This window comes from Lytechinus variegatus, chromosome 1 (genome assembly GCF_018143015.1).
Source record: "Lytechinus variegatus isolate NC3 chromosome 1, Lvar_3.0, whole genome shotgun sequence".
In the NCBI taxonomy this organism is placed as follows: domain Eukaryota; kingdom Metazoa; phylum Echinodermata; class Echinoidea; order Temnopleuroida; family Toxopneustidae; genus Lytechinus; species Lytechinus variegatus.
Genome location: NC_054740.1, coordinates 94,707,288 through 94,730,244, shown reverse-complemented (window position 1 = coordinate 94,730,244; position 22,957 = coordinate 94,707,288). Strand labels below are relative to the sequence as shown.

General features: G+C 36.2%; 1 protein-coding gene across 1 annotated transcript; it reads right to left on the bottom strand.

Moving 5' to 3' along the window:
* Nucleotides 1-1,344: 1,344 nt before the first annotated feature.
* LOC121429263 (double-stranded RNA-binding protein Staufen homolog 2-like) lies at nt 1,345-22,504 on the bottom strand. Its single transcript, XM_041626248.1, has 15 exons — nt 22,306-22,504; nt 19,807-20,107; nt 19,048-19,302; nt 17,195-17,570; nt 16,676-16,859; nt 15,986-16,268; nt 15,232-15,396; nt 13,564-13,719; nt 9,116-9,217; nt 8,067-8,237; nt 7,647-7,704; nt 7,199-7,360; nt 5,471-5,712; nt 4,406-4,588; nt 1,345-3,569 (listed from the first exon to the last, which is right to left on the bottom strand). Exons 2-14 carry the CDS (start codon nt 20,080-20,082, stop codon nt 4,415-4,417), a joined length of 2,604 nt encoding a protein of 867 aa, XP_041482182.1. The 5' UTR covers nt 20,083-20,107; nt 22,306-22,504; the 3' UTR covers nt 1,345-3,569; nt 4,406-4,414.
* Between the last annotated feature and the right edge of the window lie 453 nt (nt 22,505-22,957).

The following is a 22,957-nucleotide window of genomic DNA, read 5'->3' as shown; positions in this document are numbered from 1 at the left end:
TCATATAGGCTCCCAATTAAGTAACCCTCCTCCAGTGATAACTGATGTTCAAAACAAGAAATGATTATGATGATATCAATATATTGTCATCAATCAACGATATTTTGATTTCAACCAACTAATTATGATTACTATCAATTTTGATAATAGGCCTACATTATCATCATCTCACTGTTCTAAAATATGAATGGGACATTGATGTACATGAAGGTGGTAAATGAGATAACTTGGAATAATCTTTAAACGACTACAGCTAGTGATTTCTTTGTGGATTGTTTTTAGCCACTGCTCCTTTTCATTTTATTTCAACTTGTTTGAACCATCATCAAATTTACATTGGCTACACATAAACACAACATAATAGTTGCCCCTGTACCTCGATCTCTCTTCTCTTTGGATCATTGTTTATTCAAACATCTCATGAAATTAACTTGCAACACTAGCCCAAATTAGTAAGAAAGGCAACTCACTGTTCACCAGAAAGCCCTACTCTAACTTCCTATTATAATACGTATCTACATTTTAACATACTTAACATTTTCTATTTGATTTTAATTGTTCTTCTTTTAATAGGCCGGGCTTCTGGAGATGGTCTGAAAAAAAAGAATGATTCACTTCATAACTCTAATCAGAATTTTATTCAAGTAAATTTAGTACTTCGTTTACAACATTCTAGAAAACTTATAATCTGGTTGATCATGTAATAATTCCAGATTTCAGTATTTAGCTCATGTCTAGCACCCCCCCTCCATGTGAGTACTGTGAACAAAGCGATCAGAAAAGCCTTTCTAAAACATGCTCCCTAAAGCTGATAATGAAAATCAAATGAATCTGCTCACAAATGTGTTATTTTAACTAGTCAGTATCACCCACCCTGGTTTGAAAAATGATCCCAAGTCCTGGGAAATATCCTCTAATCTATGATAATTATTAAAAATTCAAATAAATGAACCTTCATTTGTCACCACCCTTACCCCCCCCCCCTTTCTCTCTCTCATTCCATATTCATCCACACTATCTCTGTCATCTCCAACTATCCATCTCTTTCTTCTTTTGAAAGGTCCATTTCATGAAATTCAGAGCTACCAAGTCTCATGCGTTATGCGCGAGACTCGAGCATTTTGGACTCTTGTTCATCCCCTCAGATCTCTGTCTCACGCAACTATCACAGCCTATCCCCATATACATTGTACACACTGTCTGTGATCTCACTCAGATTCACAGAAAATCTCACGCATAGCTGGTCTTTGAACGTGGTATCTCTGGAAATTTTCTACAACTTCTAACTTCTTAAAAAGAATTATGCCAAACAAATAAAATACACACATTGAGAGGTACAAGAACTATGTTGCATAACCAAGAGTATTTAATGATGAATTGTTAGAATACTAACATACTGCTTCCAGCACAAGTCTTTGTGGTTTCTTCTAAATCATCTTTAACATTAGCAACAAAATGCCTTTTTCATCATAAACCTCGTGATGAAAACTTACACTGATAATCCAACGTGCTATAATACTATAACAGATAATAAGACATAGTTTTCTGTGATTTGTGGATTGTTTGGCAAATTTTGATAATTTCTTTCTGATGAATATACAAGTTGTAGATTTTCTACTTAAATATTCCATCAAGAATCATAATATTATATCATAGTCCGATCTAGCAGGTACAACCGTGATAAAGTAGAGTAAATGACCATGACACAAAATAATATTTTCACCCATGGAGTGTGAATGTTTGATATGATGGGTTGAAAAGAACTTTTGGTACATCATTTAAAAAACAAAATAGGTACCTGTCTCGGAATAGTCTAGTAAGACTTATTCATTATTAGGGTCAGTCCAATATTTGTTTTTTTTTAAATAAATACATACAAATGAGGAAATCTAGCCGTGAAGCAAGTGAATAAAAAATACCTTTAAAAATACATTTAGGCAGGATAAACATAAATTATACACCAGATTATGAACACGGGTGCAAAATTTGTGCCTATACGTGCCTTTATCATCATCATCATCACATTATATACGCAAATACATAGATGTAAAATAAATTGAAGATTTCATTTGCAGTAAAAACCTTTGCTTCAAACACTGCTCAAAGTGTTATTTCTTCTTTCCTCCAAACCTCTTTTGAACAACAGCAAGTGAAAACTTTTAGAAACATATTGTCATACTTTATATGTCTACAGGACCTCTTTTGTTTAGGTGTAAATAAACCACATACGAATTGCATTGTAGTGAAAGCAGAAAGAACAAAATGTTTTCAAGAGTCAAAGCTTTTCTACATTTAAATTAGCCATCTTGCAATAAAAAAATGTTGTCATTTCCACAATCCTACAACGGTACAATGTAACAGCCGAGGTTCACCTGATACATAGGTGCTTCAATTGTCTATTTTGTTATGTCTTTTTTATAAAAAATACAAATGGCGATGAAACACAATGGTTAAAAAAAAAACTAATGGCAATTTGCCAAAAGAATCTGTGTGGAAGAGAGATCAAAACAATACGAGATGGATTTCTTTATTTCATCTACTCTTGTCTAATTATCTAATTTCCCCAAAAAACATGGCTTTTTTCCTACTTCCACTATTACAACTTTCGTGTGCAGATTATTTATTTTCTTCAGACATATGTCGACTTCTTTTTGAATAATCAATGCATGGTGAAACAAAGGTTTTCATTCAAATAAAAAGCAATGGGAGGGCCCTCTCCATTTAATGAACCTACCACAGCTTTTCTTCAATTTTTAGTTTCATTAATCTAATACTCATTACACTTTTAATTCTTGTAAGTGATGCACAGCATGGTAGTGTGAATATATACACATTCATTTAGAAATACATGTTTTACAGCTTAATGGTGAATCTATTCAGAATCATCATCATCATCAGTGTTGATACTAATCAGCAAAAATACAATACGAAAGATGAAGTTTGGGCCTTCCAAATATTCCAAAATATAAACAATGAAAACAAGACAAATTCTGATCGTTATAGGAAATTCCAATCTGTTAACTATCATTAAAGCTACAAGCAAGCCGTTTCTATCCATAAGCATAAAACATGAACTTTTAAGCAACTTTGTTTTGATTAACAATATTCACAATACCACACCTAATAAATTCTTTTCAATGTTATTCTTAGCCATCTTGTGACAAATTTTGCATGCAAACATTAAGAATATACATACATTCATTCTATGTAATAAAATCAAAAGAATAAAATCTTCCTTTCACCAGAAATACCTTTTTTTAATTTAAGAATAATCACTTAAAAAGAAGAATCAAAACTTATAGATAAATCCAGGATGCCTCGTAATATTTTAGTACATAATAAAAACTAGGGTAAACTATCATGAAACTAAATTCTTGTGTTTGCATGCAAAAGTGTATAAGAATTCAATTAAAAATAAAAACAAAAGTGCAATGAGAATGACATAAAATCATCAATTTATATCGATATATCTTATAATAATTTCCTTTTCTTTCAAGAAGCTTTCAATGAACGAACTTGTTAACATCCCTTGTGTTTGTCAGCAGCTTACATGTTTCTGCCAAAGAAGCCTGTTGTATGAAAACATGAAACAAAAAGGTAAGAAACATGGTTCAGATATCATAATACATCAATTCTTGTTTGGTAAGGAACAAATCATAGAGCCCTTTGGTACTCCTTTTTAAATCAAGAACTGCTAAAAAAAATTCCAAATGTTCTCTCTTATGATTTTCTAGGTATTGTACATCAGAATCAGAAATTTGATAAATTGTCAGGAAATTTCCTGAATCGCAATGATAGAGCTTATACAACATCTTCTTTATCACCTCTGATTTACCATTTCATATCCTGAAATCAATGGAATAATTTTTAAAGTGCTGTAAGATGACAAAATTAACAAATAAAATATATTGGTTATCAATTAATTAAATAATCTGTAACATCCCCAACAAAGCTTAATGTGCAAATCTACAAAGAGATGATGCAGTGTCATGTTAATATCAATATGGGAAGTTATATTATACTATATGACATTTATAAATTAAATACCGTAGGCAACTTATATATTTGGCACATCCTTTCAGGAGTATCTAAAAAATTCAAATGATTTATATGTACGAGATAAACAGACTTCCTCTTTAAGAGTGAAGTTGGATTTATAGCAAAGTACAAATGCATAAATGATATACATAACACATGTATTATTTGTAAAGTATCCAATTGTACATACCCACCAATCATATACCACATCAATATTAAATTGGCTACATTCATTAAAAAAATACCACTAGGAACTCCATGCAAAGTTTTATTGTATTTGTTAGTTCATAAATGATCACACATATTGACCAATGCAATCAATTTCAAATTCTGCCTTACATTTTACTCAAAGAAATAACATGGGTACCTGTGATGTCTATCGTCCAACACCTTTCTTGCTTGTATCCCCATCAGTGATGCCTGCTAGAGCTCTCAATGCAGTGATTGCTGCTACATCATGAGCTGCTTCTACAGTGGCACCTGAACCACGGTAAGCAGACTGAGGATCAGTTGAGATGTACACCACAGACTGGAACTCTGCTTTGTTTCCCTGTTGATGTTAGAAAATAACATAGAAGCACTTAAATATCTAGCCAGACTACTAATTTGCCAAAGTGATGATATGAAATAACGTCCTGTTAAATATTCAATTTCTAGATAGTAGCAGATTACAAATGGACAGAAAAATAGACATATCATTAATCAAATTTGGAGACTTGTACCAGGGTACTGAAAAAGTAAATCAAGCTACTACGTTTTGATTTCAGAGGCTATCCAGATATATACAAATATCGTGTAACTTGCCATAGAAAAACTAAATGCAGGAATTCAAGAAAAGTGCATGTTTAATGAATGCATTCTGTTCGTGGATCTGGGCTCCGTAACACAAAGGTTTGCGATGAATTGCAAATATGAATTAACCGCACTGATTGGTTCCTGTTCAGTATTTTAAACAGAGTGCGAATGCAACAATGATCTTGATTGGTCATTGGTATTTAGCAATTGATTGCAAACCTTTGTTTTACGGAGCCTTGGGGTTCATTTGGTGAAGTGTCAGCACTGACAAGTTGTCATTATCTGCTGATTATCAAGGGAATATGTCCAGACACCTTTACTTATGAGAAAATCACAACTCACAAAAATGTTTGTTCAAAATGTCTCCTAGAGATAACGTGAATTACATTTATTCATTGTTTTCTCGACAATTTGGTGTGTTCGCCATTGTTTACAAAGGACATTTTGAAAATATTGTGTCGAAAAAATTATGACACTGATGGATTTCCATAGAGTTACGATAGATTGGATCAATCTTCACTCTTTGTAAGACGGGGCCCTGGTATGGTGGTTCTTCGGATTACAGAGTATCTAGGAATTGCAAGTTCTAAAGAAAGTTGCTCAGAGTATACAATACATGAGTTCACCTCGGACCTACCTTTGGGAAATCATTAAACTTGGTGCTGACACCACTGACTTTGGCAAGGTACTCTAGCTGCTGAGTTGGTCTGGAGAGATTGGGGATAGAATGTGGTCCAGCTGTTCCCTTTAGAAGTGCTTCAGCGGTTGGGGAGTGTCCAAGGCTAAGAAGGTCCTGAGCGATGTCACGTAGAGAATTCTTCTTTGGGGAAACCTTCATATTTGAGCCTGTGACAGGAGCACCAGGGGCACGGTTTAGGCCTGATGAAAGGAAATAATAAAAGGGTTATGAGATGTCCTGCCTTTTGATGGTCCCAAAGTATTGTTCAACATGATGGAAGATACCCCAATAAATTTGGATCAAACATCTTTTCACTTTCATTTTATCTTTCCTTCTCATTACCATGGGCTCCATTGCACTGTGTATCTCGTTCTGAATAGAGAATGCTTTTCATGAATTATCACCATCAGGGTTATTATATAGGCCTCAATGTGACATTCCCAACATGATACAAAATCACTATTGTAAGAGGTCTTTACCACTTCATTATGTATTGAATAAAATAAAACTCTTAAAAAGTGTAGACTGTAATGCATTAATTGAGGTTCAAAGATTCTGTTATGAACATTTTGAAAACCATGCTACATGGCAAATTTATTGAGTGCTTCATAAACATTCCAACTATTGTGTTTTTGATAGGAATACTAGTATGTTTTTGTTTATAAACATATCTAGATCTGGTACATTGAAATTAACTCATCTTTGTGAAATCATGGCTAAAAACCAATAATTCTAATGATCACTAACATAGAAAAGCATACGTGGGACAGTCTATTAACATTGCTTGAAAAAATACCCAACATTTGATGGAATTCTGTGCTTATTTTGCTCATTTCTCAGCAATTACGCATTTTCTTCAAGAGCTATCTGACATATATTTTTTTATTCATACATACAAATGCTTTGCTGGTGATTTTATTGGATTCTGTTCGAACTCTTTTTTTTTTTACTGTTACCACAACTGGTATTTATCTTTAATATTTTAGATCATGTGACAGGGGCATAACTGCTATACATTTTACCTGAGCAAATAATTGAATATAAGCCTTTCCATTGATACTTAAATAAGAGAGAAGGAAACTGGGGCCACAGAGTCTTTGAGAGAAGCTCTCTTTTCACAAAGGCTCTATGACTCATACTTCACAACAATACACAACTTCCTGGGTATTGTCTCATGTTGAAGATATATTGATTTTCGCTCTCCCTCTCATTCAATTTAACATCCTGGGTTCCATAACACAAAGGTTGGCAATTGATCGTATGCTTGATTTTCACAATTGATTGTACATTGTAGTCAATGGAATCAATCGTAGAAAAATGTTCTACGACCATTGCTAAGTTTTGTGTGACCGGCCCCTGGGTATGATTTCCTATCCTGTTGGTGTGCATTGATCGACATGCAAAGATCAAACAATATTCCCACTCTTTAATAGTATTTTTGCAAGTAAATGCATATCAAAGAAGGGAACTTTCTGACAGAGAACTCATAAAGTAGGCCAATGACTAAGATAATGTGCTATCAGTGACATGTAAAGTGAATGCATCTTCATGCAGGTTATGAAAGGTAGAACTGTCTATCTGCTTAACGAAACAGATCTATGGACGTGCACTGGTGCCAGTGAACACACAAGTTTATCAGAAGGCAGCTTTTGTAAAATCGAGCACTGTGATAGAAGCAGATCCTACCTTGCCCGGGCATTTTATGAGCTCCTGCTGGAGCAGGGCCTGATGGGAAGATCTGTGGTTGGGTTCCCATGCCTGGCATCATGGGAAGTAACCCTGGGGCAAGTCCCTTCCCAGAATTCCCTTGGACTTGGGAGCCATCTTTCTTTTCATCCTTCTTAGTACCTGGGATGAAATAAATTAAGATAACACAGAAGAGGAGAAGATCATTATTTTTGGAAAAGGAATATTGCACAGAGATTTACACACATATTTCAGATATATATCGAAGGTTCAATTACTGAATGTTTCTGAAATCAATTTAAGACAACATATCTCATAGCTTCACCTAGAAATGCTCTTTAACTCTGATATCATTTCATTAGTAATTGCATGGATTTTTCAATTCAATTCAATATCATTTCAATAGTATTTGCACAGATTTCTCCCAAATCTTAAGATGAAGACTTACCTTTCTTCTGTTTCTCATCCTTGAAGGTAACTTTCCTGTCCCCCTCCTGATCTACAGGCTGAACAAGAAAATAAAACAGTACTTTATTCATTGGCAAGAAAATAATATTAGAATGGTCAAGGATTGATAGTACTAAGGTAAATTTCTGTACCACATATTGTTACAAATAAGTTTGCTTCAAATAGGTCTTTAGTGTTCATAATCTTCTGGTAAATACTATACAGGACCATATGACTGGAACACAGAAGATTGGAACGTCACAAGATTGAAAAGGTGGCTAATCAAAGTCAAAACCTTGTGTTTTCCTACTGTGTCACTTTGTCAGTTTGGAGTTGGTTTTGTTGGTTTGCTAAAACCAACAGCACTACATTTTCTGAACAGTGACGTAGGGTTTGTGCCTGCGAACTACACCATATTTACCTTGGCTCCAGTCTTGAGGGCTGATTTGGATGGTTGTCCTGGACTCAAACCATTGGTTTCATCAGGTGTAGGGGCATAGCCAAGGAGTTTCAACATGTTCTCTGCAGCTTGCTTCTTGGCATCCTTCTTGGTCTTCCCTTTACCAGTAGCTTTCTTAGATGCAGCAGCAACCTGATCAACGTTAATACCCATCAAAACATTAATATAACAAACATTGTCTCCTAAAACATAACAGAACAACCAGAGGGAATACCCAGAGATTATATGTCATCCAGAGTAAACATATGGTGTTATATTGTAAAACAAAACCATACATGCCATAAGGTATCATGCAAATTTTCTTTAAAGGGGAAGTTCACCCTGGAGAAGTTTGTTGTAAAAATAGCGGAAAAAAATTCCCCAAAATATTGGTGAAGGTTTGAGGAAAATCCATTCAAGATTAAGTTATTAGAATTTTAAGTTTTGGATTTGCGATGTCATAAACGAGTAGCTGCCTTTTATGTTACATAATATAATGGTTTAATGGTTCCTGATGACTTATTTTTGTTTTCTCTTCATGATAGGGTGTGAAATGATTTGTCTCTTGATATAAAAAAGGTACAGTAAAAACCATTTTCAATTTTTTTTTTAAATGACATTTCATTGATTTTTTTTACTATTCGCTATGTAGGAATGCTGCTTACATATGACGTTAAAATATAATTGAAATTGTAATAACTTTTGAATTCTTGGATGGATTTTTCTCAAACCTTCAGTACTGTTTTTTTTTCTGCTATCTTTACAATTAACATTTTGTCAGGGTGACCTTTTCCTTTAAATCCACAAAAGTGCAATGCAGGACAAAATCCAGAAAAAGGGCTTCATAGCTGCAACAATGAAATATGCAAACCTGCTCCTGTGCTCATCCTACAAAGAATATTAATTTCTTTTATGGGAAAGTTATAATGCTCTGATTAAAAAAAACCCATCACAGGTAGTGCATTTCTTATCATATATGCAATTATCTTATATAGTTGCTTTTTTATGAGAATAAACTAGGTAAGATGTACCTGTATGGTGAACTCTCGTCTTCGTATCATGTGAGGTCCAGCTCGTTCCATCAGAGGACGATCATCAATCACAGTGAATTCAGGTTCACGCTCATTCTTGGCCTACAGAAAAGCATACAATAAATACCAGATCAACAGTTTAGTCGCATCTTTTGAGAGGTTGCTACAGAGATTCATAATTTGTATATAAACATATTTTCTAGCCTCAAAAGTTAGACACTTAACTGTTCTTCTTGAACTACAAAGGGGAAAACAACTAAAAAAATAACCAACGGTTATGTGTCATCCATAGTGAGTACAAGGTGTGGTACTGTAAAAATGAGATCTTAGATGTCATTTAGGTGACATGCAAATTTTCTTATGGAACAGGAGCTCTCTAGTTATGATTAGGACAATAGCTGAAATGAAAAGAAATGTAACAAGGATTGCCCTCGGAATACCAGGTCTTAACTGTATGGTCATGGCATAATTTTCTTTTAACTTGATGAAGAGATATAGCAAGGCTCCACATTAACTTTTTTTGGTGGTGGCCCGTTCGGGCCACCAGAACCTTCAAATAATTTTTTTTGGTGGCCCGTTAGTAAAGTTTGGTGGCCCGAAAAATATAAAGAAAAACATTAATTAAAAATGAATAAAACAAACTTCTGAAATATTCTGCAGCCACTACCACTATTCTTTGTACATCTTGTATGTAAATCGTGCTTGCTGTTATTTTACTTTGCTTATTTTGTGGTAATACAGTATATAAATTGTTCTATCATTGTAAATATGAAATGATTGAAAGAGAATAAAAGGATTGTATTTTTCCCAGGTTGTGTGGACTTTTAATCTCCGTTTAGACACACACTCATAATGGCAAAGTAAATAAATAGTGCATATAGCAAACTCAAATAGATTTAGAAAACAATTATTTTTCCTTTCTTCCTTTTTGATCCTAAAACCTAGATTATGCAGGCCCCAATTCCAGTTTATTTTCTCTTTTCCAGCATATTATAGCAGGAGAAATCACAGAAAAATATGCTGTAAATTAGAACAATGTATTAAAGGGGGAAATAAACAAAAATAATTTTTAGAATAATATATTGAAAAAAAATTATAAAATGAATAAGTGAAATAAAAAATGAAGAAAGAAAAAACAAACAGGAAAAAAAATAGAGAAAAAAACAAAAGAAAATGAAAGAAAAATGAATAAGACAAAATTATTAAAAAATGGGGAAAATTATTATTATTCAGTAGAAACATATTCTTTAATCAGGCATATTTAATGGGAAGGGGTATAAATGGTTTAATCACTATAAAAAATGAAAGAAAAAAAAAAGAAAACGGCAAGTTATATCTGAAAAAATGAGAAAATTCCTTCCCTATATTTTACAAAATAATGAAAAATTCACATTTCATATCAATGAAATGCCTTCCCAAAGTATTTACTTCCTTAAGAGTGGTTTAAGAAGTCATTTATAAACAAGAAAGAAAGAAGCTGTCAATTTATTTTTGGCTAGAAGAGACACAGCTTCGAAATAAACCAAATATCAACATACATACAAATGCACACGTGGGACTGTGATGTACTCACCTATGTGTTTTATGTGTATTAATGCATTTGGAAATCGGTCTTTTTGAGTCAAAAGAGAGGTCATAATTCCTCCTTTTAATGCTTGCAAGTAATCAGGTTTCAGTAATATGGACTGTAGAAGGGCATTTCATTGGTGTAAAATGTGACTTTGACGTAGATTTTCAAAGTTCTGGGAAAGATTTCTTAGCAGTTACATTTCGTATCGCAGCTCCCTGAGTCTGAATAGTCTGCGCACGCACAGCTAGCTGCAGTGGCTTCATGCATGCAAAGCTCAGCCAGACAGCCGGTGCGGCCGGCTGAATAATAGTTACTGTATGCTATAGCGGTAGGCCTACATACTGTCATGACTATGCAATCTTTGTGTGTGTGTATTTGTGTGTAGATTAACAAAAAAGGCGCATGACGAATTGGCTTGCATTTTGAACTGTAGAAAGTTGATAAATGCATGCAAAATCGGGAGAAAAATTGCGCTACTTTGAAAATTATTGGTTGCCCGATTCGGGCCACCAAAACTTAACATTTTTTCAATAATGGTTGCCCGAGATGAATTTCTGGTGGCCCTGGGCCACCGCTAATGTCGAGCCTTGGATATAGTAAACAAGTGGAATGCCTCTGGCCGTCTCACCTGCATCACGCGGTTCAATATAGCAGCAGTGCTGACTTTGAATACTACTCTAACTCGCACAAGATGTTCAGTGATACATGGTTACTCTTATGTCCACTTTTTATGAACTAGACCAATAAACTTACAGAGATATGATGGTTATTCACCAAAAAACCCCAACATGGCCAAAGTTCATTGACCTTACATGACCTTTGACCATGATCATGTGACGTGAAACTCAAACAGGATATTCAGTGATACTTGATTACTCTTATGTACAAGTTTCATGAATCAGATCCATAAACTTTCAAAGTTATGATGGTAATTCAACAGATACACCCAATTCGGCCAAAGTTCATTGACCTTTGACCTTGGTCATGTGACCTGAAATGTGCACAGGATGTTCAGTGATACTTGATTACTCTAATGTCCAAGTTTAATGAACTAGCCCAATAAACTTCCAAAGTTATGATGGTAATTCAACAGATACCCCCGATTCGGCCAAAGTTCATTGACCCTAATGACCTTTGACCTTAATCATGAGACCTGAAACTTGCACAAAATTTTCAGTGATGCTTGATTACTATTATGTCCAAGTTTCATGAATCAGATCCATAAATTTTCAAAGTTATGATGGGAATTCAACAGATATCTCCAATTCGGCCAAAGTTCATTGACCCTAAATGACCTTTGACCTTGGTCATGTGACGTGAAACTCATGCAGGATGTTCAGTGATACTTGATTAACCTTATGTCCAAGTTTCATGAACTAGGTCCATATATTTTCTAAGTTATGATGACATTTCAAAAACTTAACCACAGGTTAAGATTTCGATGTTGATTCCTCCAACATGGTCTAAGTTCATTGACCCTAAATGACCTCTGACCTTGGTCATGTGACATGAAACTCTAATAGGATGTTCAGTAATACTTGATTAACCTTATGGCCAAGTTTCATGAACTAGGTCCATATACTTTCTAAGTTATGATGTCATTTCAAAAACTTAACCTCAGGTTAAGATTTGATGTTGACGCCGCCGCTGCCGTCGCCGCCGCCGCCGTCGGAAAAGCGGCGCCTATAGTCTCACTTTGCTTCGCAGGTGAGACAAAAACATAAACAAAATTTGTTGGCTTATTGTAACAAGTGGAATGCCTCTGGCCGTCTCACCTGCATCACGCGGTTCAATATAGCAGCAGTGCTGACTTTGAATACTACTCTAACTCGCACAAGATGTTCAGTGATACATGGTTACTCTTATGTCCACTTTTTATGAACTAGACCAATAAACTTACAGAGATTCACAAAAAAACCCCAACATGGCCAAAGTTCATTGACCTTACATGACCTTTTACCTTGATCATGTGACCTGAAACTCAAACAGGATATTCAGTGATACTTGATTACTCTTATGTACAAGTTTCATGAATCAGATCCATAAACTTTCAAAGTTATGATGGTAATTCAACAGATACACCCAATTCGGCCAAAGTTCATTGACCTTTGACCTTGGTCATGTGACCTGAAACGTGCACAGGATGTTCAGTGATACTTGATTACTCTAATGTCCAAGTTTAATGAACTAGACCAATAAACTATCAAAGTTATGATGGTAATTCAACAGATACCCCTGATTCGGCCAAAGTTCATTGACCCTAAATGACCTTTGACCTTAATCATGAGACCTGAAACTTGCACAAAATTTTCAGTGATGCTTGATGACTATTATGTCCAAGTTTCATGAATCAGATCCATAAACTTTCAAAGTTATGATGGGAATTCAACAGATATCCCCAGTTCGGCCAAAGTTCATTGACCCTAAATGACCTTTGACCTTGGTCATGTGACGTGAAACTCATGCAGGATGTTCAGTGATACTTGATTAACCTTATGTCCAAGTTTCATGAACTAGGTCCATATATTTTCTAAGTTATGATGACATTTCAAAAACTTAACCACAGGTTAAGATTTCGATGTTGATTCCTCCAACATGGTCTAAGTTCATTGACCCTAAATGACCTTTGACCTTGGTCATGTGACATGAAACTCTAATAGGATGTTCAGTAATACTTGATTAACCTTATGGCCAAGTTTCATGAACTAGGTCCATATACTTTCTAAGTTATGATGTCATTTCAAAAACTTAACCTCAGGTTAAGATTTGATGTTGACGCCGCCGCCGCCGCCGCCGTCGCCGCCGCCGCCGTCGGAAAAGCGGCGCCTATAGTCTCACTTTGCTTCGCAGGTGAGACAAAAAGGGATAAAGGTATTACCTGGAGGATCTGCACAAGCCTGCTGACAGGGTGAAGGCCTGGAGCGCCAAAATTGGGGTCCTCTGGAGATGTCTTGAGGAGCGACTTAGATTTCTTTTTCTTATTCTTGTCCTGCATCCAAAGTTTGCGTTGCATCATTTGATGCTGGACAACAACCTGTTCCAAAGAAAATAGCAATGAAATAGAGGTGAGAAAAGACATTTCCATACATACCAGTAGGAGGTCAAAATAAACAGATTCCATTTTGCGCATGCTCCAATGCCATTTAGAATAAAAGAGAATACGTAACACAAAGATTAGCGATCAATCGCTAAATGAACTGACCAATCAATATCAATGTTACACGCGCATTTGGTTTAAAATGCTGACCAGAGACTAATCAGTGCGCTTCTTTCATATTTGCAATCCATCGCAAACCTTTGTGTTACAGAGTCCTGGTCGGAGTAAAATTCTATCATGCATGGATTAAAATTACAAAGATATTTATCTTATCACGACCCAGAGTAGGCTGGTTTGGTCAGAGGAAATGTCGGAGTCATGCCCGTCTAGTCAGGAGTTACTCCGATCTTCATCCGACCAGGGGGAATGTTGGAGGCTTGAACAGGCTTAAATTTTTACCATTATTTGCTAACCTTATTCAATTTGTCAAAGCTTAAAGGACAAGTCCACCCCAACAAAAACTTGATTTGAATAAAAAGAGAAAAATTCAACAAGCATAACACTGAAAATTTCATCAAAATCGGATATAAAATAAGAAAGTCATGACATTTCAAATTTTCGCTTCATCTAAAAAAAACAGTTATATGAACGAGCCAGCTACATCCAAATGAGAGAGTCGATGATGTCATTACTATTTCTTTTGTTTTTTATTGTTTGAAATATGAAATATTTTGATTTTCTCGTCATTGTCATGTGAAATGAAGTTTCATTCCTCCATGAACACGTGGAATTCCATTATTTCAACATTTTGTGCTTCAGGCAAGGAGGTCCTAATCGTCAAATACGTAAAAACTGAAATATTGTATAATTCAAACAATAAAAAACAAAAGAAATAGTGAGTGAGTGACATCATCAACTCTCTCATTTGGATGTAACTGGCTTGTTCATATAACTATTTTGTTAAAAATAAGTGAAACTTTGAAATGTCATAACTTTCTTATTTTAATTCCGATTTTGATGAAATCTTCAGCATTGTGCTGGTCTGATTTTTCTATATTGATTCAAATCAACATTTTTTTGAGGTGGACTTGACCTTTAATTGCTTTAATCACACATGTAGGTGCTTTTTGTAAAGGTTCATCTGATAAGTGTGACAACATGACAACAAGATCTTTTATCAAGATCAAATGAGATTTTCAGTGGTTATTTTGCATGCTTTGCTGCATTTTTCATTGATCATTACCATTACTGACGTGGTTACAGATGCATCGCAAAAGACTGAGCCACCCAACATAATGCATAGCAATTGATAATAGGTATGATTTCTAAGAATGATTGCTTCGGTTGAGTATAATCATTTGTTAATATCAACCATACCATCAAACGCAAAGCTTCATGTTATGGGGCACTGATGAAGCTTGTAGCACTATGAGGAAGCTCACAAATGATGAGCAATTTGCTTGGATTATGATCTAATCTAAAGAATGTTTCCTAACTGTTGAATCGTACCTTATTAGCGACTGGAGGGAGTTCCTTGAGTTTTGGGAGCATCAATTCAGCAGCTTTACGCTTGGCATCTTTCTTTGATGGACCTTCTGCTTCAGTGACGAACTCTCCCACGGTACACTGCAGCTTGAAAACCTTCAAGTGTGGCTGACCACGTTCCTCCAAAACCTGTCAAACATTGAACATGTGCATTAGTAATAACTGACTGAAATCAGTATGAATAGGTTCTCACACAATCATTTAGCAATTGAACACAGCTGGAATATGAATGAATATGAAAAAAGAGCACTAAACTCATTTCAACTATGCCTCTTGTGTGTGAATATCCATTCACCAACTACTTAGTGTACTATTTCTGCTGTTTATATACATGTATACAAATATAAAATCCAACATGCACATAATGTAACAAAAATTTCCCCGATTACTGTGTAAAATCTTTATTTTGAAAAAAATGATAAAAATTATTTCATGTCAGGATAACAAACAAGTCCGTTTCTGGGTTCATTGAACAATAAAAAAGGAACATCATCTTGTGAAAAAATTAACCCCTTTAAATTTAAGTCAATGTGGTAATTTTTTTCATAAAGCAAGAAAAGTTGCATTATTCTCTATAAGAATAAAGTTACCTGTTGTATACAATTTATTTTCGCAAAATCCCTTCACATACTCCAACAATTATAATGGGCACAAATATGCACACAGGTTTCAAAATAGTAATAAAAAATACACTAAATTTTTAAAAATCTCATCTCACCTTAAAGACAACATTGAGATTGTGAAGGTTTGCAGCTTCATAGATGAGACTAATATCAGACTTGATGTTCCTCTCTTCTCCACCACTTGAGGCATCACCATTGCCATCAACATCCACATTGGTTGTAGTAGCCATGTCAACCTTAGGTGCAGGTTCATTTTCCAGGGCACTCAGAGCACGGGAGGCAGCATTTTGACGTGCTCCCTTCTGAGTCTTTCCTTCCCCTACGAATTCACGATCACCGACGGTCACCTTAACATAGTGCACAAATGGCCTTGGGTAGCTGATTCATAATGACAGATGGAAAGAGAAAGAGAATAAGTTGGGGTGTGGAAAATGCACAATGCGTTTGTCTCCAGTAAGAAAAAACACCTACAATCAGAGCACACAGACTACACTTTAATTATATAACTTTGTCCTTCCTTCTACTTCCATTTCAGCTGGTTATTGGCCCCAACAATGATGAATAAGATTTTAAAATGACAAGTGAGAGAATTGGCCCTTTATTACACAAAAAAGGTGTCTTGTGTAGCACAAATATGTTGATAGGAAATTCCCACTTTTGACTGAAACCCTAAACATTAGCAGAGACTGCCACTGAAATACAGTGGAATTATGCTAATAGTTTCCTGACGATATCATAGTAGCTTGCAAGACTTACATTCTAAAATTGCAATAGGAAAAGCTTACCGATAGTAAGGCCGATGATGCTGGTTTTGATATGGAGGGCCTCCCTGTTGGGGCATACGCTGTTGTTGTTGTCCTTGATTTGGTGGTGGTGCCCCACCCTGTTGTCCCTGCTGATCCATCCCCCCAGGGCCCTGGGGAGGCATCCCCTGGGGTTGGGCAATGCCTGGAGGAGGTGGCACTTGACCTAGAAAGGCGGTTATTGTTTAAGTAATAAAGGAGAGTGTCATTAAAAATTGAAAAAGGTGTGTCAAATTACAAATATTTATCTGAACAAACTGACAAATGACTTGAAAATGGGAAATTAAGGCAAACTTGTATATAAAAAAAAGCTTACACCCCTTAGTAATATCAACTACAAGTTTTTGAATTCCTTTAGATACATTGAATATTCAGCCACCAACTTATCAAAGAGCCCTATTTTTTGTTTAAATCAACATTGTCAGACAACTTGAATAAATTTCATAGAATAAATGAACAAAAATATTAAGTTGAATTATATAAGTTTTTAAATCTTCAAACCTTGCTGTGATTGGATGGGTGGAGGTGGCATTTGAGGAGGGCCAGGTGGGTGGAATGTAGGAGGTGGTTGCGCTGACCCAGACTGCCCCTGTTGCTGCGGCCCTGGTTGCTGCTGTGGTGGAGATGGCTGTTGTTGCTGATTGGGTGGTGGAGGACCCTGTTGCGGTGGCTGTTGCATACCATGATTAGGGTGAGGCATACCCTGGTTCCTTGGGCCACGGTAACCCCCGTAAAAGGGGCGCTGCGGTACAGGATTGAGGGGCACGTAATGCACCTGCTTGCCCGTCTTCATGGCTAGGCTGTTCAGCTTGACAGTTGGGGTCATGGCATCAGTGTTGGTGTTCATGGGCCTATGCTTGAACTTCTTGGGCTGTTCCTATTACATAATTTAATGAAAACAATGAGGCCCGTTTCACAGTTACAGAGCTGCCAACCATTAAAAAAAGTAGTAATCTAGAATCTCAAGTCATAATTTGATATAAAAGCCATAACTTCAAACGTGTCATGCAGTATTATAAATTTCTGGGGAGAGGTAAGAGAGAAAAAGTGCATAAATGCCCCTACAGGATAAACTCCAGCTAATTTGTTTAAGGAATATATATTTCATGAAGCACTAGCTTGCCGAGTCAGGCAAGTAAATTTTGTAACTGCACAATTAATTACTGTGTGTATAAAATGTGTACAGAGCTATTCCACCCTCAAAAGCATAGTACAAAGGTCAAAAGCAAATGGCATAATTTGACTTGGGTGGCACTTTTTCATCAACCTAGGTTGTCAAATTTCAAGTTCAATGTACAGCAGTGATATTTCATTTTGAATGTGAATTTTAATTTCAAAAATAAAACCAAGGATTACTTCATTGTATAAAGTCAGAAATATAATGGCTCTTTTAAAAGTTTCATTTTCAATGAAACACCATACCATTCCAAAAGAAGTAGTTGAATTACCCTTTGGAATGCAATAATTTTGAAGTCTCTCAATGATTAGGCAGTACTAAGCTCTGCAGTACTATTGTTCCAAATTGGGAAAATTTTATCTGTAATTTTGACTGAAATGTGCTACTCTGATGGAAAAATATGGGCAAGAGTACATGATATCAAAAGTTTCTCCTGTTTGGCAATTCCCTCTAAGATGTATGATATTTCATATACACAATGTTTGTTCCAAATGACATACCCATGCATAATGCCCACTTTGCTAATGCCTTTCTTTCAAGTTTGTATTTTCTGTAGATTTGTATTGTGCATGTGACAACAGGCAGATGTGAACAGACATTTTGATGAGAATTACTTATTAAATCAAAAATACTATAATTAAAAGAACAGTATGTACAAACCTAATCACCACTCACAAAACTTATTTTCTTCCCTAAACATTAGAACTTCCTTTGTCAATATACTGGAAGTCAATGGCATGGATGTGACATAATATTTGTGAACAGAAAAGCAATGTCATTGTTGGTGTGCTCTAACACAGAAACTGATTATCATGCTTGGTAATATTTACCAAACCCTTAACCCTCTTCAGTTGTAAGAGCACAAGTATATAGCAAACCAGTATTATACTGGTATTTTAATTTGTAAATCGTACTAATCCGACTAAAATCGTACAGGTTGGCAGGCCAACTACAATTGATTTGCCTCTAAGAAATCAAATCTTTTGGGAACACACAACTCTCTTTTACTTACTGAAGGTTTATTATAAAGACGATACTTGTTAAACCTTTGAGAGGGAAATATAAAATAGAGCATATTCTGAAGAGGATTTATACATGTAAGGACCTTAATGAATTCTTACTCTAATCAGTGTTATTCTATAGGCATCATAATCAATCTTCAAGGCATCACACTCACTCTAGGAACAGGATGGGGCAGTCCACATTCCTCCAAAGCAATGGCAGCTGCTCCATGCTGTGCCTTCTTAATGCTTTTTCCAGAGGACTCATACTTTTGAGTGCCAAGGGTAAGGCATACAGAGAAGATCTTCTCGTGGGGAGGGCCCTTTTCTTTGATGAGTTCATATTTGGGTTGGAGTTTGTTGTATCGTGCAAGCTCATTGAGCAGGCACATTGATGTCTTCTCTTTGGTATTTGCCATGTTGTTAGCTTCCTACAAAAATTATAAGCAAGGAATTGAAGATGAAAAAATACAAAGAAATAGTGTCATCATGTTAATCAGATACTATCTTGGTGATTATCCAACTGGGGTTCAGTTCATGAAGACTAAACACTTGCAACTAATGTAACCCTGCACAATTTCACTTTGCAATTTTTACCAATTCAAGTAGTAGATTAAAAAGTGACTATTTTGATAATTTTGACCCTAACTGTAAATACCATAAACAAAAACCTTGATCGTGACTGGCTGCTGAGTCCATTGCCATATTAACAGCCATAATGGCAGTTCACATAGTACCTGCAGACAATTGAGGGATTTTCACAATACCTTACTTCAAAGCCTAAAATTAGCCCAGAAAATTAAAAAAATATCCCTCAAAATAGCAAGAAATTAATTAAGCAAAATATGGTATGACTGCAAAATTGTATAAAATGATGGACTCGAAGTATTGATGATGGTCTTATATTGGATATTCATAGTCTACCTGAAACTTACATTTTGCACAGGCCCCTGTGCAGCATTGTCTCCACCACCAGTGGTAGGCACACTGACATGGCCAGAGGAGTCTTGCTGTGTTACTTTGGGACTTGCAGAAGCAGCAGTAGGGCCACTGCTTGTACCACTACCACCATCACTGGAGGACGACAGCATCTGTGCTGGCATGGGAAGGATTCCCGCTGGCCGGCCGGTAGGATGTGCCTCTGATGATGGGGAAGTAGCAGCAGCTTGAGCAGCTGACTGGTTTGCAGAGTGAGACATCTTGGTCGACATGGTTGCAAGCTTTGTGGCGTTTCAACTTGATGCAAAAATAAAATTACGAACAAATAAATACTAGTAATTGAATGAACAAATTTATAGATGTATCATGCTTACATAAATTATTTATATGACTGTGTACATCAATGAGCACGCGTCCATAACGTTGACGAAGAATGAGAAACATGATGGCGGCGTAAACATCAAGTCTCCCTCTCCCCTGTCTTTTCATATTTTTCTAATTTTTTTATGAATTCTTGTTTAAAAATGAAATCCATAGCTTACTAGAAATGTCGGAAATGAAGTTGTATCCCATTTAAATGATTTAGGTTAGGGCTAGAGGTTGTAGATCTTTTAGAAGTAGAAATCTCGGGGGGCGAAAGTTTCAGGTTTTTGGGTGACGCAAGTTTCAGGTTTTTGGGTGACGCAGATGAATTGGATGGAATCCCTGGCTCCGTGGAGAGTAAACATATGTTAGTAAATGATTTTTACTCTCAGTCTAGGAGCCTCCTGGCTAGCCTACCCCCCCCCCAAAAAAAAAGATTTCCTGGTTGGGACTAAGGTAAGAATAAGATCATGAAGTCAGATTAAGAAGTTAGACTAAGCAGGGCAATATACATTACAGATACGGTGTTAACCCAGGGAGCTCCAGCAGACCGGCACACTTTGCCGCGGGCTGGAGCCCAGGATTCGTCCATGTAATACTAGGCACACGTGGGTACTCTCCAAAATGGGGTCGCAATAATCGCCCTCCAAATAAAAGGGGGAAAATAAATTATGCACTTCTTAGGCCCGTTACCTTGATTTATATGGATGAAGGTCTATCGTGACACAGAATCCCGACATCAAGGCACAAACTGGACCCTCAAAAAAGGAAGTTAGACCTCCATGTGGCGCTTCTTCTCAGCAACGATCGGCCATTTTGTTCTCAATATTGAAAGAACGAACGCGATAGAACTTTTCCTTTTTGAGAGGGTCCAGTATGTGCCTCATGTCAGGATTCTGTGTCATGATAGACCGCATCTTTTAATGCATCATGTGCATGTTGTAACTTACTCTTTATGATGGGGGGACCTAGAGCTACGCACTTTGTTTACAAGCGATGTAAAATATGCCAATTTTTATTATTGAACAAATCATCTTTTACTAATTTGTGGCAAATATTCTAAAGATCCTTAACCAAAAAGAAAATATCACAAAACTCACTGATAATACGAAAATCCCGTCGTGTTTTCCAGTATGTGCCCCATGTCAGGAATCTGTGTCATGATAGACCGCATCTTTTAATGCATCATGTGCATGTTGTAACTTACTCTTTATGATGGGGGGACCTAGAGCTACGCACTTTGTTTACAAGCGATGTAAAATATGCCAATTTTTATTACTGAACAAATCATCTTTTAGTTTGTGGCAAATATTCTAAAGATCCTTAACCAAAAAGAAAATATCACAAAACTCACTAATAATACGAAAAAATTGAAAAGGAATCGTTCATCACACTGCAGTCACAGTTCCACACACAGAGTGCGCATTTGCCATTAAAAACTGCATGCGCGATGAGTGGTGCGTAGCTTAAGGACCCGACCATACTTGTATCATGATGTAGCTCTCCTAAAAAGGCCCAAACCCAGGATCATTGATTAACCGAGACCGGAGACCCAGCATGAACTGAACACCCAGCAAGTTGTGGGAATGTGGCGTGTTCCTAACCCTACGGTAAAAAACATAGCATCAGTAGAGGCGCTGGTCCAAAAATTGTCCCAGAAAACAAGGATATCCTCATAAACCAAGACAAATCATGTCTTGATAAATTGAGACTGTCCTTGTTTATGGGGGACGTTTTTTTTCACTTCCCCCTACGGGACAAAGAAAGCAATTACGGAAATTGAGAGTGCTAAAAATAGATTCAGTGACCTCAATTCCCCCTGTTCACCGTCTATTTTTCATGACTTACGGTCTTCCAATAATCTTGTTATGAAACCTGATAATATGTTTACATTGATTGACTAACAGTTGATTGGTGTCGGCACTTGACATGTGAATGAACTTTCCTAGATTTCTTGTGTGAAGAAATCCTTATATACTGAGACAGTCCCTGTAAACTGGGACGATCCCAATTTTCTGACCAGCGCCTGCATGCATTTAATTTGCACTTGCACTTGCTGGTTGCAGTGGCCAGTGCAGTGCTTGCTCATTTCACTCGCCACTCCGTTTTATTCTGCCATTTGAATTACTCACGTTTCTATACAAGGCTGACAAAACCTGTAACCAGGGTATCTGCAAATCTGTCCTCTGATTTGGAGAGGGCTTATAATTACAAAAACATTGGCAAACACTAAAGAAAATAACCGTAAAAACACGGTTTTCACACCACTTTCTTTTGCTAGGTATGAGGAAAAGAGCTACGCATGTGACTGTACATATGTGCGTACAAGAATTAAAGGGTCAAAGCTAGTGCCAATTTTGGAATTAAAAACTGCTATCAAATCAAAGTAGTTTACCTAATCAATTCTAAGAATTCAATATATTATTTATAAAATTTAATTTTAATTTTTTTCTTGTTGATAATAACCACAAAATAAAATTATTTAGACATTAATTCTGCATTTGACGAAAATCAAAAGTTGGCAATACAAAAATGAAATATTCACCTTTTTTTTCATGCAGGCATACCTTCCAATACCGGCCGCGCGCGGCCTCCCATTGACTAGGGATTTGATGTTCGGTATCCAATGGGTGTCGATCTATTAATTCAGAGACGATTTTAGCTACAGAATAATTGTTTTATTATCTCAAGAAGGGAAAGACCCACATTACGTAAAGAATTATAGACCCATTTCATTATCTAAAGTTTTAGCAAAACAAATTAAAGAGGTTTTGGAGAGCATTG